At 38.8% G+C, this 15,808-nt stretch overlaps 3 protein-coding genes and 1 non-coding gene across 7 annotated transcripts; 3 read left to right on the top strand and 1 right to left on the bottom strand.

Annotated features, from left to right (window-relative positions):
• Positions 1-1,512: 1,512 nt before the first annotated feature.
• On the top strand, positions 1,513-3,691 carry LOC103991663 (uncharacterized). The gene is made up of 3 exons (XR_010488281.1): positions 1,513-1,677; positions 1,778-1,896; positions 3,406-3,691. It is a non-coding gene; the product is annotated as an uncharacterized LOC103991663 (transcript).
• An 883-nt stretch (positions 3,692-4,574) lies between these two features.
• Positions 4,575-5,352, bottom strand: LOC103991662 (uncharacterized). The gene is made up of 2 exons (XM_009411180.3): positions 5,028-5,352; positions 4,575-4,899 (listed from the first exon to the last, which is right to left on the bottom strand). Exons 1-2 carry the CDS (start codon positions 5,163-5,165, stop codon positions 4,756-4,758), a joined length of 282 nt encoding a protein of 93 aa, XP_009409455.2. The 5' UTR covers positions 5,166-5,352; the 3' UTR covers positions 4,575-4,755.
• A 2,150-nt stretch (positions 5,353-7,502) lies between these two features.
• Positions 7,503-10,898, top strand: LOC103991661 (uncharacterized). Of its 2 annotated transcripts, XM_009411179.3 has the most exons (3): positions 7,540-8,517; positions 9,443-9,628; positions 10,287-10,898. In XM_009411179.3, the coding sequence occupies exons 1-3, from the start codon at positions 8,050-8,052 to the stop codon at positions 10,569-10,571; spliced, it is 939 nt and encodes a 312-aa protein (XP_009409454.2). In that variant the 5' UTR covers positions 7,540-8,049; the 3' UTR covers positions 10,572-10,898. The 2 variants fall into 2 exon arrangements, with proteins under 2 accessions (XP_018683975.2, XP_009409454.2); XM_018828430.2 differs by lacking the exon at positions 9,443-9,628 and having other exon boundaries at positions 7,503-8,517.
• A 496-nt stretch (positions 10,899-11,394) lies between these two features.
• LOC135617211 (rhomboid-like protein 11, chloroplastic) lies at positions 11,395-15,062 on the top strand. Of its 3 annotated transcripts, none has more exons than XM_065117215.1 (7): positions 11,395-11,683; positions 12,463-12,575; positions 13,175-13,260; positions 13,436-13,476; positions 13,570-13,736; positions 13,816-13,878; positions 14,783-15,062. In XM_065117215.1, the coding sequence occupies exons 1-7, from the start codon at positions 11,476-11,478 to the stop codon at positions 14,957-14,959; spliced, it is 855 nt and encodes a 284-aa protein (XP_064973287.1). In that variant the 5' UTR covers positions 11,395-11,475; the 3' UTR covers positions 14,960-15,062. The 3 variants fall into 3 exon arrangements, with proteins under 3 accessions (XP_064973287.1, XP_064973288.1, XP_064973286.1); XM_065117216.1 differs by lacking the exon at positions 14,783-15,062 and adding an exon at positions 14,497-14,756 and having other exon boundaries at positions 11,400-11,683; positions 12,451-12,575; XM_065117214.1 differs by having other exon boundaries at positions 11,403-11,683; positions 12,451-12,575.
• Positions 15,063-15,808: the final 746 nt, after the last annotated feature.

Genomic DNA, 15,808 nt, shown 5'->3' with positions numbered 1-15,808 from the left:
CCACTAAGAGACATTGATCATTAACTTGAGCGTCAAAAGAATCAAGTCGAAATTTTTTTTCTTATATTAGAATTACTCGATAGCTCGACACTTTCACCTAAGAGTCAACGTAGATACATTTGTACTCCACGGGTCTAAATCACATCGGATTGACTCCCATATCAGTGAGATTTTTTCTCATATTAATTATTTTAGTTGATAAAAATATTATTAAGATTCAAGATGTTGGATTAAATTATGTTATCACCTATCTTATAAGAAAGAAAAAAAAAAGTTGGTACAGATTATTATTAGCGAACACCTGAAATATCATGTGAAACTTCATAAGAAATGTTGACTGAATTCAGAAAGTGATCAATGTCTTTCCTCATGTCCCTTGTCTGTGAAGAGGAGGTGGGTAAGAGATGATGCTTCAACGAGTCAATTTCTTGTGAAGGTTCATTGCCCTTTCAAGTGAAGTTTCTGAACCCACAATCAAGTGGAGTCAAAGTCCACTTTTGAATCTGCTTTGGTAATGTGTATGGTAGAGACCACAAAAGTGGCACATTGAATTTTTGTGATGTGGTCTTACAGTAAGCATTTTCCATGGAATGTGATGCATGCTGGTTATTGAAAGCTCAGACAATGGTGCGCAAAGAAAGACTCATCCTCCAACCATATCTGAAAGCATCAGAGTAAACGAAGACTCGCACCGTGACATGGCAACGTCATACAATCTGAGTCACACTTTATGATGACGTGCCAGTGGCTGACACACATGGTTGCAAACAAAAACATCATGAATAGAGATTAGAATGTTGAATACATTAGTTCCATTCAAATCAAATTAGAACCAAAATCAAACTTATTTGATCTTCAAACTGAATTAAAATCGATTTTGAGTGGTTCGATTTTAGTTTCTATTTCTGAAAAATCGAAACGGATAGTTTTGGTTCCAATTTCAAATAGATTAAATATGATAAAAATACATATAAATCACATATATAATTTATAATTGTTATATTTTAGTTTATAGTTATTTAACGTGGGTTTTAATCGTGAGAGACATATTTAATTTTATTTTTTATGAACTTTTTTTTAATATTATTATAGTCATTATAGTTATACATCTATTTTTTTTACTTTTTCTAAAATTATATTTTTAAATTATTTTTAATTTAAAAATAAAAAATATATTTCAAATCGAACCGGAACAAGAATTGATGCTTCCGGTTCAATTCGAGAACCGAAACCTGAGAGATTCAATTTTGGTTCCTAGTTTCATAAATAAATAATTATGATCAAGGTTAACTTGTATGATTCGAATAATAATAATAATAATCATCATCATCATCATCATCATCACATATAGATGCCGCATGACTCCACAAGGTCAAGGAAGAATCCACCTAGTTATCTCAGCCGGCCGTTGTGATCGAGATTACACTAAATCGACGGACAAGATTCTACATCACGAACTGGGAAGCCCAAGACTTCGCCCCTTGTGCGCGAGGCTCCGTGGCGGAGGAGGCTGACACGAAAAATGGTGGCCTTCTCTTTCGTGGTGCGATCTAGGGTTTCGGCTCGGACGATTTTGATGGTGCTGAGGCCTTCGAAGAAGCAAATTACCGAATTGGAGGCATCTCCATCGATGCGGCTGGTCGCGTCGTTGAGGAGGCGCAGTTCTTGCACTCCAAGGTGCGGCCTTTTCTGCTTTATCTGATTTTCTACAGGTTTCTTTCTGGGGTTTGGGAAAGATTTTATTTTCACGCGTGCACGGCTGTTGTTGGTCGTGAAGATTACCGGTGAGTTCGCATTGCTTGGTGTCGATGCTGCCTCTCCACACTGCGATTGCCTCCGCTCGTCTGCGTTCGGTTCTCGCCGCGGAGTCCCAACGATGGGGATTAGTTCCACAAGGTGTTCAGTTTCTCTGTACCTTTTTCCCAGATTCTTGAAGCCTCTTTAAATTTCTAACTGAAATGTTCGCATTAGATGCTAAATTTATTGGCGTTACGAAAATTTTTTCTTGCATTTGTTAAAACTTCGTAATAATCTAATGCTACTTTGACGTTGCATTATCCTTTGCTTATGTCTTTGGGAAGTATACCAGCAGAATGCTAAATCATACAGCGATTTCTTGTTTAGTGATGTGATTTGGCGGTTGATTCATAGCAATAATAATGAATGTCTTATAGAATGTGGTATAAACTTAACATTTTCTTCGATAGATAGAACAAGTTCACTAGTATGGAATTTTCTTCTCTCTTTTTTTTTTTCTCTTTCTCCTTGATGCCGATCAATCAATGTCTTGTGAGAGATGCTACTGGTGCTATAAATTTTAATTCTACTTATGAAAATAATATGCTATTGTTTGTACTTCCATATAAAGATTCTATTTTTGCTCTAGTATTTTGTTTTTGTCACTAGTCCACATAAGAATGCAGCCATGAAAGGTTTATTTGATAGTTGTTTATCATCTCTTGTTATTTAAAACAATTATTTGCAGTTTAATCTTTCTTAACTTCTTTATCTACATGTCATCAGGCTGGCATATCTGAGCTTTTGCTGTTAGTGTTGATTAGTCGACTTATAAGTCAAATGGCCCAAGTTATTAATTGACTGACCATACACTGCTTCAAGTGCATTGTGCACTTTTCATGCTTAATGTTGTTAAAATCCTGATTTGGATCACAGATTTTCATGATTCTACGTTACTAGATATAAGTTTGTCAAATGTTTGACAAGCTGCTCAACATGTGGTGGCACTGCTTCCTTGTCTTGCTGCAATTTAACTGCTTGCCCGAAGGCTTAGAGTCCTTTTAGCTAGGTCTCAAAGTTTTGTCAAATCATGGGATCTGATCAAATGGAGATTCTATAGCTGTTATTCCTACTGTGGATGCTAGTGTTGCTGTTGACAGGGACTAGGAACTACCTTTGGCTTCTGGCTTGTTAGGGTATCCCCTTTAGCAAAATTGATGGTGGATTTGATTCTGTCTATTGTTGAATTACTTTCATACGTGGTAGATAATTTGATAAGCCTAACAGTTATAGGTTGACTAGTTTATTGTTTATTATCATCATGAGATGCCTATTGATACTGAAAATTTAGTCTTAATACCAGTGGATCATTACACTGCCCATTCAATTTCTCTTAGTATCAAACAAGCCTGGAATCATTCGAAGGAAAAAGGTTTCGCAAGTCTGGTTGTGAAGACTTCGTTTGGGAAAGTGAAACAGGGTTTTTAATTTTTGCAACTACTCAATGATTAGAGCACATTGTGGTTGTCTCAAAAATCTAAATTTTCTCTAGTGACACAAGTATTGTGTACCAGATCATACAGTAATCTATTCTGACATTTTTGCTTTTCACATGTTCACACAGTTTTTGATCAAATTACTGGCACTTACTCTTTTAAATTTTTGCAGGCATCTCAATGCCTTTATGACAGCAACTAGTGGTTATCTGCCTGGCATGTAAAGGCTTCCAGCAGGTGCGAGGTACATGACCTGTTGTGGTCTTCTGTGCAATTGAGAGAAATTCAGATACCATAAAACACAACCCACTGAAAAATTGTTATATTTCTTCTTGTATTTTTACTTCTGTTGATTTACTTTTTCTGTTTGCCAGCTCTGAGAACATTTTAGATAATGACCATGTAGAACTGGTCTGCTGGATTTCATGAAATGAATAGCAGCTGAAAGAATTTGGTCAGTCAAGTGCATTGACACCTTCATTTAGTTTTTCTGTGCACTTTTGCCAGCTCTGAGAACCTACTAGATAATGACCATGTAGAACTAATCTGCTGGATTTCATGATGGACAGATGAAAGAATTTGGTAAGTCAAGTGCATTGACACCTTCATTTTGTAGAGACTGAAAATTGAGCATCATAAGCCTGATGGTCTTCATCAGAGATTGCATCTGGGGTTGTTATATAGTTGAAATGGCAGGATATTGAGCTATCATTCTATCACCTTCTTGGAGTTGTTTATGAAGCTCCATGGTTACCTGGAAGAGGTGGGCTTCTTTTTCTTGCATCGAGAAACTCATTATTTCTGTGTTTTAGCAAGATTTATTGCAAGTATGATTTCTCATACTTTCTGATCGAAATAAAGAAGAAAATCTTGCATTTGCTAGTAAGGATGCATTGGCATAGCGTTCCATGTCATAATATACATGAAACAGCTCCATAAAATTCTTTCTGTGGAATTGTCATGTTTGTTCTTTTTTTCTATCTAATCCAATTAGTATTTGTGCATGATAATATATTGCAATTGCAATTCATGATTATTCACATACAAAGTTGGACAAGATATATTGAGATTATCACTAAGGCATCCGAGGATGATGGATGAATAGGTAGAATGGGTTCCAATTAAATAATGTTTATCTTAATCATTTGGTGATTCAAAGGAGTGATGACAGTGAGGTCATGTTGTTGACTGTGTAAGAACTATTAGGTGATAATTGTTGGTGCCTGAGAGTGTGCATTTCACAAGATAAAAAGAGGAGAATCTGGATTGTGTTACAGTAAGGCTGAGTGAACTTATTGGAAATTACAGAACATTATTGAAACCAAATTGGTGTAATGAGCTGGTTCTGAATTTGATAGAAACTTTAGTACTCCTTAACTTGGTTACATGTATGGATGACCTAAAGCATGAAATCCTTGCCTGAGGTGTGAGCCAGAGGAAGAAGAGACTGGCCCCACATCACAGATATCTCCAATTTTTATCCCAATTGGATTCCAACTATTTTGACTCTTTGATAGGTGGCTCAAGCAGCAGAACATTTGAAGATGAGGAAGTGGAGTGTCTCCAAGCAGAAGTAAATGAAGGTGCCCTTTGTGTGAGTGAAACAGCACCCAAAGTTGGAGCCAACCACACATTGCCATCCAAACCCATACCTTAGATCAAACTCCTAGCACAAGAACCACCCAAAGTGAAAGAGTAATAACAGAAAGGGAATCATGATGCTGATGCCTGTAGGGATTTCCTTTTTCATATGGTTTTGGACTTCAGAGAGGTAATGAAGAGGGAGACAGATACCTTCTTGATGTAGCAAGCCATGTTGTTGCAGTCTAGGACATCAAAGAGGTCAAGAGCCTGAGAGGCAGAGGACATGGCCTGGAGCTGCATCTTCACAGGCATGTCTGTGTCCTGGATCATTGCCTTACCCTCCAACATTCTCACTCCCCTTCTTCCTCCCTCCCCTCCCCCCAGCCAATTGCAGTATGGTCTTCCAAACTTGGCAGTCTCCAACTCACTTAATGCTGACTTGCCCAGCACAAAGCAGGGCACCAACAATCTTATATTTACATAATTGCATGAATAAATGTTGTTATATAAGAGAAATGCTTCACAATATCAGTGCCATAGTACTCATTGAACAGTTTTCATTGCATGAATCATTTTCTCTAGTTTGTTTCTAGTGAAGGCATTACAAGATGACACTGGCAGATTATGTTGGGGTACCAACATGTAACTTAGAGGGGGTCAAGTGATGCATCTGGATGCAAAGATTCTACACTTGAAGGGGAGATTGATGGTAGGCTGTAGCCTTCAATCTTCTTCCTTCTCCATCACTCTGCAAATTGTCCTACCAACTAGGAAGTCTTTTCCCCATGCACACATTGATAACTTTAGAAAGATGCACTCATGTCTATGCTCATTAACTTGGACAATTAAGACACTCAAATGTCCTTTTGTAGGACTGTTGGTTTGAATCCCTTGTGATACATGGCCTCTATTTTCTATTGTTCTCAGTGAAAGCTGCACTTCCAAGGCATTTATATTACACTAGACATTAATATTTGTATTCAAGTTAGATTTCTCCTTGGCTTAGTCCCAACCCTATAAGAGGCTATCTTTAGTAAGTTCCTAGATATATCTTGAACTAAAGTGGAAGGGAGACTCAAGTTTACCACAAATCACTCTTGCATAACATGTGATTGATCACATAATAACATCTCCACCAAAGATCAAAGGAACATAAACAAATTAAGTAAATAAAAATCATCATCAGGACTTTTTGAATCAATGCAATTCTCTAATTCCAGACTTCCAGGTTCTATCCTTGTCCTTGCTGACCTTTTTTACCTGCTAAAGATCACAAGATGGATTTCATGTTGAGGAATACCAGGGTGTAAAAATGATAGAATGAAACTTTAACCCACTCAGAATTACAGGTCCACTGAGACTATTAAATGTGTAAGATCTGTTTGTTGTGGTGGTGATTGTTGCATAGATTTCCTGCATTTAAAATGAGCATGCAATTGCAGGTCTTATTTCTGACAGGTACCTTTGTCTCCTGTGGCCCCAAGTAAAGATGGCTACAGTTCCTCATGTCATGTTTCACAATAGGTGGTGTGTCATGGTCAATGCCTCTTGCAGGAGTTCATCATTTGAAGGCAGTAGTTGACCTGTCTTCTTTGGGCACCTCATGCCTTCTCTCCAGCTTACTGATCTGCTAAATGTTAAAAGCCCTGCAATGTCAAAAGCCAGGTCAAGTTATACCTGTGAACTCACTACCGTTGAACTCACAAACAATGCATGTAACAGTGTTTAGTGATTAAAATACGCCAATAATTAAGATCTTTATACTTTCACTAAGTAGTTGTTGTGTCTTTTTCATCTCAAGCTTTTGGCTTGATGATTCCTGGTACTTCTTCTGGTCTCCCAGTTAGCATAATGTTGCAAGAAAAATAAAAAGGACAGATGAACCAACCAGATGCTTTTTGTGAATGAATGCATCTGAGGATCATAAGCTTCATCTCACATAAAAGTTCATGATGACACCAGAAAGGTATATCCTAAATAAGTGCATGCCTTTTGGAGCAGATGGTCAACACTGCAAGGTGATGATGAGAGGAAGTGTTCAGCTTGATCATACTATGAGAAGTTTTGCATACCAACCTCATCAAAATTTCCAAGAAAAACCTTCACTCCCCACGCTGCAAACTTGATTTGATCAAACTACCACCTGCATGTATGTGTTCTGCACTGCACAATGACCTCTTCATTAGCACTACCTGATGGCAAGAACAGCAGGAACATAATCAAATTAACAAGCATGAGTGCTTGGTAGGAGATTTCAGTTATAGTTTATGTAATTTAGTGATAGATTTCTGATCAATCTAGAATCATATCCACAATGCGTGATGTTCTAATGGTTACCTCTTCTCCACCAAAATGAAACTTGTAATCTGTTTGAGACTAATCATCGATCTTGCTTGCTTCCATTAAATCATATCTCCCTGCAAGAAATGATCAGAAGAAGCCAAAGGAGAGATGAATGAGAAATAAGAACACGAGGAAACAGAGGCGAAGCCATTATTCTGCCGACGCTTCTGATTCACAACCACCGCCACTTTCACGAGTCACCTACATCTCACCAAACAGCCAACTTCTATATATGGTGATGTGTCGCGTTTCTGCTGGTTGGTTATCTGAACAAAGTGGGTCCCACAGAAATATAAGCCACCGGATTGACTGTACTGTGGCCGACAAGGAACTTCAGATCCTTTCGCGTCTGAGCGTCTCTCCTACGCTTGTCGGTCCGTCTTTAGCCGCGAGCGGGGCTTTTGCCTTTCCACAGCACCCAAGCTTTCCTGTCTCTACTCTACTCTGGTCTCGCGTGCGCGGCAAAGTTCGCATCTTTCGAGCGGAATTCCTGGTTTCCACAAAGATCAGTATTAGGAATTGCGAATCCGCGTTCACCTGATGTTAAACGTTCTTTTGCCCCTATGTTTCTCATGAAAGCTTAGATATTTGTGATCTTTCTCTAGTTTTTAAGGCTCGACTCCATGCGATTGATGATTTATAGGCGCCTCTGACGCCAATTCTGCTGCTTCGAGGAATTCACCCGGCAATTCTCAAGTTTCTTGGCGTTCCGAGTCAAAAGATTTCAGGAAAGTTTCTGTTCCATTTATCCTACGCTCGTCAATTTGTCAATTCCTGCTAAAAGTTCGAAACTTTGGCATCTCTCTGCAACTTGGATCAAAATCTAAGGTAGTCTTGCCGCATTCGTACAATTCGAAGTAATCCAGTAGAGGAATTCTTCTTGGACAAAATGATGCATTCCAAGTCTGAATCAGACGTTACCAGCTTAGCCCCATCGTCGCCGCCTCGGTCTCCAAAGAGACCGACTTATTACGTGCAGAGCCCGTCCCGAGACTCTCACGATGGTGACAAGTCGTCGTCCATGCATGCTACCCCTGTTTACAATAGCCCCATGGAGTCCCCCTCACACCCTTCCTTCGGGCGCCACTCGCGGACCTCGTCGGCGAGCCGGTTCTCCGGGCCCTTCCGGTCCTCGTCGGGCCGGAAGGGACACAGGAAGAGGGTGAACGATATGGGGTGGCCTGAGTGCAATGTCATACAGGAAGAAGGGTCTTACGATGATCTCGACGAGGACAAGGGGCTGTCGCGCCGTTGCCAGATCATTCTCGCGCTCCTCGGCTTAATCCTGCTGTTCACAGTCTTTTCTCTTATCATATGGGGCGCCGCACGGCCGTACAAGCCGGATGCCATTGTGAAGGTATACTCGATCGGCTTCATGATCGATGTAGTCTCTCTTGCTGCTTTACTATTTCTTATAGCATTTTGTATGCAAGGAAGGAGACTCAAATGTTTGAAGTTTGTTGTTTACAGTTCCATTTCTTCTTGTGCTTCCTAGAGTAACCTTTTAGGGACTACTTTGAAGCTATTGGGTAATTCATAGGAAGTGATGCTCCCATTTGCTTGAAATTAGCAAGGAAATGGAGGTCTCCCACCACAGTGACTACTCTGCTGTGCTACAAATCTAAGGATTTGTGATTTTTATGATGTGGTACTGACAGAGAATGAAGCTTATTTTGGAAGATCAGTATCGAAGTATTTGTTACTCATGTCGAAAAAGGGTCAGAGTCGATCGATAACTAGATGACTTATGAATTCCAGGGAGGATTAGTTCTTACAGGAACTGACTAGATCGTTGAGCTTGGTGCTTTGATAACTGGAATCTGATAAGACAAGCCTCAAATTGGTTGTCAAAGCGATTGATTATTATCGGTTCTAGTGGATGAGAAACACAATATGGTTTATATGAGAAATTCATGGTCTGGTTGAGGCTTTAATTATGGCCTTGGTTTTCTTCTTTATCGAGCTTCAAATTATTATGTTGGTGTTTATATATATGATTTTGCTGGCAATAATTAGCTTGTATATCAGCAAGGGATTCTCTTTTATGGTCAGTTCTTTGTTTCCAATGCCTCATCGTCGTCTTCCGCTGCATGTATTAATTTTTTTGAGAAATGTTTTTGTGCATCTTGTTTATAAAACTTTAATTTGAAGTATATGCAAAATAATGTCCTTCAACAATAAAAATCAAATGCTATATGTGTTTGTAAAACTTTTCGTAGAAATAGCAACTTAGAGCCTGCTACATGGCGACATACTCCACTTAACTACTCTCTTGACACCAGAGTTTGTCGATGGATGATTTTTACGCCGGAGAGGGTACCGACAGCACCGGTGTCCCAACCAAGATGGTCACAGTGAACTGTTCATTGACGATAAGTGTTTACAATACGGCTGCAATGTTTGGCATTCATGTCACTTCAAGCCCGATCAATCTCATGTTTTCAGAAATCACAATCGCTACCGGGGAGGCAAGTTTATATATCTGTTTTGTGCTTCAGAAGTAGTAAACTTAGAATTCTTCCAATTTCTCCATAGAAAAAAAGAAGGAAAAAAGAAAACTTTGGAGAACATCATTTGAAATACAAGAAATTGGCCTAGGACTGTGCTTGTTGCCTTTAATCCTATGATATGGCAATTCATTTTTTCCACTTGTTATCGGATGCTGACAGTCTGTTGCAATATTAGATTTTTCTTGTTATGGAAGTGACACACAGTATTACTTTCCATATCGACCTGCACATGCTCATCCTTGTTGCCGGCTCAGAATTGTTAGCCTTATTATGAATTGATGAATGGTTACATGTTTAATGATACTCTAAGGCTGCTAAAACTGAATTGCAAAATGTAGAATTTATTTGTTTTAAATACCTCGTGCCGTGATGCTTTCATGTCAACTGTCCTAGTTCAATATACCCTGTTATTAAAATGCAATTGGATAGCATCATAGAGCCCAATTCCTGTGGTTCATGGTTATGTATCTTTCTTCGCTGACACCTACCGACTAACAGATGCATGTATCAGATTGTAAGCCTTGATCATGTAGAAAACGATATGAAAGTTTGATTTTGACAACTATAGTATTTTGGGGAATCAATCTAATATGCATTGGTTTCTATCTAATTGCAGCTGCAGAAATATTACCAACCTAGGAAGAGCCATAGGACAGTGTCAGTTGTCTTGCATGGAGAAAGGGTGCCATTGTATGGTGCCGGTGCAGGCTTGGCTCTCTCCAGCACTGGTGGAGAGGTCCCTTTAACCCTGGATTTTGATATCATTTCACGGGGATATGTGATTGGAAAGCTGGTGAGGGTGAAGCACCGAAAGCACATCACCTGTCTTCTTGTGGCCGATTCCAGTAAAAACAAACCGATAAAGTTCGCCCAGCGTTCATGCACCTCTATACATGAGTAATGTTCATGATGGCACAGGAACTTGCAGAAACCTCTACACTCACTGTCATGGAAACAAGAGGAAGAAAGAGTGTTTCATCCATCTCAATTGTGGTTCTATCGATCCGTTGATCATATTTGTTAGTCCAAGAAAATACTATTCGTCGTCAACACCTTGTTTATGTCTGGTTGTAATGTTCATTTCAAAGTTCACAGTACATTTCTTTTAGTTGGTCACCACCATCAAGGAGAATGGTACCAGCATTTTGGTGCACTGTGTTGATCCATCATGTATTCTATTTTACAGTATCACACACAATGCCTAATCCTTTAATGGTATTCATGCTTATGAACCAAAATTTTGAGATAAATGATTACTCCTTCAAAATCCTGTTCATGGTATTAGAATATATTTGTTGTTTAATTAATATTTTTTATAATACTGCATAAACTGTCCTACAACGTGAAAGGGAATAAATATTAGAGTTTATAAATATATATATCCATTTTTTAAAACTCTTGGGATAAATAATTATGTAATCAAAATATAATCATTTCTAAATTTTTAATGAAATCAAAGGTGATAAAACCTGCATGAACAGGTAATTCCTATGGTGGATTTTGGAGATAAAGTATAAATTCTCAACGTGTATAATTAATTCATTCCTTAATATCATTGACCAAATTTCCTCAAAAATTAAAAGGAAAAAAAATAGGAAGCATGTGAGCTGCACGTGACACTGCAACTGTTTTTTGGGCAGCATATGATTCTTGGGGGGGCGTCATCACACGTTAAGAATCGTGCAAACTCCATCCCCAAGCAAGCTTCATGATTGGATCATGGCCCGGTATCCGATACGCCTCAAGCCCAAATAAGGCCGACCCGCGCCGAAGCCCCCGCTGTGCCGCTCCAAGGAGTGGAAGAGATGGGCTACCTGCTCGCCCTCGCGCCGATGCCCGCGGTCGGCCTCCTCGCCCCGCCCCGTGTCTCCTCGTGGCGCCCTCCCGCCGTCGCGGCCGCCGCCTTCGACCTCTACCCTGTGGGTCGCCGTAGCTTCCCCTCTCGACTAAAGGTGGCTCTTTTCGCCGCCCGGCGTCGCCCTTTCTGCTGCAGAATGAAAGGATCCGGTTCAGGTCTTGTTCGATCATGTTTCTGTTGATACGGTGTCGTTTTCGAAGCATTGCCTTGATCTATTTGTTGGGCTCCCTAAAGTGCGCTCTTTTTCGATTGGTTTTGGTTCTTTTTCGTGTTGGAGCACGTTTGCATTCTATATCTTTACGTTCTTGGAAAGATATAGTTCTTTGACCTTGAGTGAGCTCCTACGTTTCCGGTGGTTTTTAGTGGGTTATTTTCTCTCTATTTATTTTGGCTGCACTTGATGATAAGAATAGTGGAAACCCGTGGAGGAGGAGGAGGAGGAGGAGGCTATACCACGAACGACTAGATGATTATGTTGCTTCTACAGAGGTTTTCTTTGGATTGACAAATAAATACTTGTGTGTGAGAAGATAACTACTTGGGTTGAGTTTATGTAAAACAGGCTTTGATTTGCGAACCTTTTCTAACATTATAGTCACAATTTGTGCAACCTGGAGTTGTTAAGAGACATCTTCTGGATAAGGTTTATCAATGATAAATTTTAATTGATGCTTTGATGTTGTCATACTAATACATTGTGTTCATATTTTACAAAGTTTTGGAGTGCATCAGTTGAATAGCTTGCTAACTACACTAAAGAAATCAGTCACAAGTCTTCTTTTTGGATTTCTTTATTTTCAGGCCTTCCTTCTCTTGCTATGACTATGATATTACTTGGCAGATGTTAAGGACAATTTTATCTTCTTTTCACTAGCTTGTTCTATAGCAGCTCATTTAGCCTATTTGTAATGGTTTCTGTTAGATATAACATCAGACTTGGAGCTTGCGAAGTTTGATGGGAAGAGAAGACCAAACCATAATGTGAATGGTGTATTTTGGATACTACTACTAAACCTTGGCATTTATGTGGCAGATCACATACTTCGGGTACCTATACTTCTTAATCCTATAGTTGGAATCTATGGCTTGTTATTGTGGTCTTGAGTAATGTGCATCAAAATCATTTTGTAAATGTCCGGTACTATCTTGGGATTCTCAAATGGCATTAGCTAATAGTTAGTAGGTACTAATAATTTTTTTATAAGACCTAATAGTGTTTTGCATTAAAGATTTTAGATTATGTTTATGAGGCCTCCAAATGCGATAGTCAGAAGAGGTGAAATGATTACTGTTAATGGTACGAGGAGAGGTAGAGGAAGGCCTTAAAAGACTTTAATAGTAACTGTAAATAAAGATTTAAATATTCTGAACCTAACCAAATATATGACTTTTTACAGATCTCAGTGACGATAAAAGATCCATGTAACCGACCTCAAATAGTTGAGACTTACGACTTTGTTGTTGTTATTGTTGTAAATAAGATTTATGTTTATCTAGAAAGTGCAAGCATTTCCTTGTCTCTTTTCTTAGTAGTTATTTTCTTGCTAGTTGGATAGCATGATACATTTGCGATATGTGAATGATACCTGATCTCTTGAACTTAGACTTATTAATTATAATGTTTGAAAGTTTAATTTCCTTTTCAGCTTCAGGAGATCAAATCCCTCTATCTGTACCACATCTGTCCGGTGTGGTACCAGTTTGTGACGGCAACATTCTGTCACGCTAACTGGTTAGTTCTCCGATACTGCATAGGGAAACAATTTTTTTTTTATGAGCCTGTTATTCTCAAGGTGCATAAGCTATGTTGTCTTCCTGGCTGATAAGATGGTTCTGTTTTCTTTTTTAATTATGATGACACCAAAATAATTGTTTTTACTGTAGGCCTTACTTTTCAAACTTTACAGGAACCATCTTTCCAGCAACCTATTTTTTTTGTATATTTTTGGTAAGAGTCCGTGACTTCGTTTAAAATGTTATATAATTTCCTCATGGTGTTTCTCTATCAATTTCTAACTTATATATCCTTTTTCTTGAACAGGAAAATTAGTTGAAGAGGAACAAGGGAACTTTGCATTGTGGATCTCATACATTCTTGCTGGTGCTGGTGCTAACCTTGTCTCATGGTTACTTCTCCCAAAATCTGCAGTGTCTGTGGGAGCATCTGGTGCAGTCTTTGGATTGTTTGTTATAAGTGTCCTGGTGAAGGTAACATCTATTACTACTTGCATGAAGCAGTTCCTGGGAGTTTTAAGATATAACTAATGCGTGGACCTGATTGCTGCAGATGTCGTGGGATTGGAGGAAAATTATAGAGGTTCTTATCCTCGGCCAGTTTGTAATTGAGAAGGTAAACAATGAGATTCTGAAAGAATGTTAATGCTATTTAAGCACTACAATACTGATTAGTGAAGTAGTGGAAGTACTTTTCCATCATTATGTGTTCAGGCATAGAACTCTAAATAAAGTTGACAAGGCTTCATAAAACAATTTACAAAATTTATGATCCATCACCAACCTGACTTCAATTCTCAATGTTGATCTTAAATTTCTGGCCAAGTTTATGTGAGCCATGGTAAATTTCATCATCTGCTTTTAATATAAATTATGTTTTGATCTCATTTCACTTCTGGTATACTAGAACTTTTGTGCACTCTAGAAATTCAAAGCTAGTTAGATGTCATACAAGTTAGAGAAAGCAGTTAGACGTTTCGGGTCAACTCTACTAATTCTCTATGACTTAGTGCACAACTCTTTGACTTCTCTATCATTGGTGCATGATACAAGGAAAGATATACCAAGGTTGATAATATTACATGTCTGTGACATTCACAGACCAGGGCAAAAAGGTCTGGCTTGGTCACATTAGCGATTACCTGTCCTATCACCACCCATGGCTAGTTGATAATTTAAGACATCAATTTTCCTGATGTAACATTGAATCTGAAGTGTGTTGCTCATTCTCTAGGTAGTTCTTGTTGTTGACCGAAGTATGTGCATCAATTGTGCCACACAAGCAGATGAGTTGTGAGTTATAAGATGTACTTCTAGTCGAATGAGTTCAAAAGAGCGCCTGAGACATACACAGAGACTGCATCAGGGCAAAATGACACTCTTTTTTTGTTACCGCAGCAAAAGTTGTTTCTTCCCACGAATCATTGTAGCATGATGTGCTGCTTACTTTGATCGTCAAACAACACATTGCTTGGGACCTCTGTCATCGGTGTTGATCATTTTACTGGCAATTCTAATAGGTCATGGAGGCGGCGCAAGCTTCAACGAGTCTGACAGGTACATATGGAAGAGGGTTGATGGCTGTTAATCACATTGCTCATATCTCTGGTGCTCTGATTGGTGCTGCTTTGGTATTGCTCGTAAGTCGCATTCCTTCCCAACCTTCAGGCCAAGATGACAAGAACAAAAGAAGTTGATGTATCGCTTAGAAAAACATTTTATATTTACCAGAACCTTCATTGTAATTGTCTGTAATTGATGTATGTTCATGTAAATCACAAAAACACAGGTGTTTTCTCCCTTGTTGAGCTCCAACATTGTGTCTGGGCATCCCAGTTCCTCATGTTTTTGAGTTAAAATAGGTTGCTGATAGTAGCTGTTCATTTGTTCACTGAAACATCTATACAGGGTAATGAAGAAGCTTTATCTTTGCTCGAAGATAGATTTCTTTTACTTTTTAAGCGATGTGGAAGCGTGACTAGTTTAAGAGTTGTGATTTGTCAATCTTAGTTATCGGAGAACTAGAACATTGTTTTTGGATCTTCTGAGCAGAATGCTGAACAACAACACCAACATTGCATTGTTTTTTCTTGTGGGAACTTCTTCACCACTGTGATTCTTAGGGTTCATCCTTTGTGTTTTTTCTTGAGGAAATTTCTTCACCATCGGCTCTCCACTTTTGTGAGACTTCCCAAGTTAAACATTTGTCCTTCTTATGGTTGTTATCTTTGTGAGGATGAGTTTCATGAACAAAAGCACTTGTTCTTTTCTTGTCCGTTTGCTACGAGAGCCTGAAATACATTAGAATCACAATTTGGTACAAACTTTAATTCTTTCAAAATTGATATAATGGAGAAGACAATAAATGTTCCAAAGATTACTTCATTCATTGTCCTTAAAGCACTTATTGCCTGTTGGCTTTGGCTGATTTTGTTTCTCCTTTTTTGCGGTTCTATATAAGGCTGCTGCTCTTATTTCTAGCTGTCATCAATCCTACGAGTTTGAAGTTTGGTAGGGGATAAGTAACATACTAATAAATCGGAAAA

This window comes from Musa acuminata, chromosome BXJ2-7 (genome assembly GCF_036884655.1).
Source record: "Musa acuminata AAA Group cultivar baxijiao chromosome BXJ2-7, Cavendish_Baxijiao_AAA, whole genome shotgun sequence".
Classification (NCBI taxonomy): Eukaryota; Viridiplantae; Streptophyta; class Magnoliopsida; order Zingiberales; family Musaceae; genus Musa; species Musa acuminata.
This window is presented reverse-complemented; position numbering and strand designations above follow the sequence as displayed.

Excerpts from the sequence above, each read along its gene's own strand:
- LOC103991662 (XM_009411180.3), bottom strand. The coding sequence starts at position 5,165 with ATGTTGGAGGGTAAGGCAATGATCCAGGACACAGACATGCCTGTGAAG. Across the intron at positions 4,900-5,027 it reads TGGCTTGCTACATCAAGAAG|GAGTTTGATCTAAGGTATGG; the intron begins GTATCTGTCTCC and ends TTCTTGTGCTAG.
- LOC103991661 (XM_009411179.3), top strand. The coding sequence starts at position 8,050 with ATGATGCATTCCAAGTCTGAATCAGACGTTACCAGCTTAGCCCCATCG. Across the intron at positions 8,518-9,442 it reads AGCCGGATGCCATTGTGAAG|AGTTTGTCGATGGATGATTT; the intron begins GTATACTCGATC and ends TCTTGACACCAG. Across the intron at positions 9,629-10,286 it reads TCACAATCGCTACCGGGGAG|CTGCAGAAATATTACCAACC; the intron begins GCAAGTTTATAT and ends ATCTAATTGCAG.
- LOC135617211 (XM_065117214.1), top strand. The coding sequence starts at position 11,476 with ATGGGCTACCTGCTCGCCCTCGCGCCGATGCCCGCGGTCGGCCTCCTC. Across the intron at positions 12,576-13,174 it reads TGGCAGATCACATACTTCGG|CTTCAGGAGATCAAATCCCT; the intron begins GTACCTATACTT and ends TTTCCTTTTCAG. Across the intron at positions 13,261-13,435 it reads ACATTCTGTCACGCTAACTG|GAACCATCTTTCCAGCAACC; the intron begins GTTAGTTCTCCG and ends CAAACTTTACAG.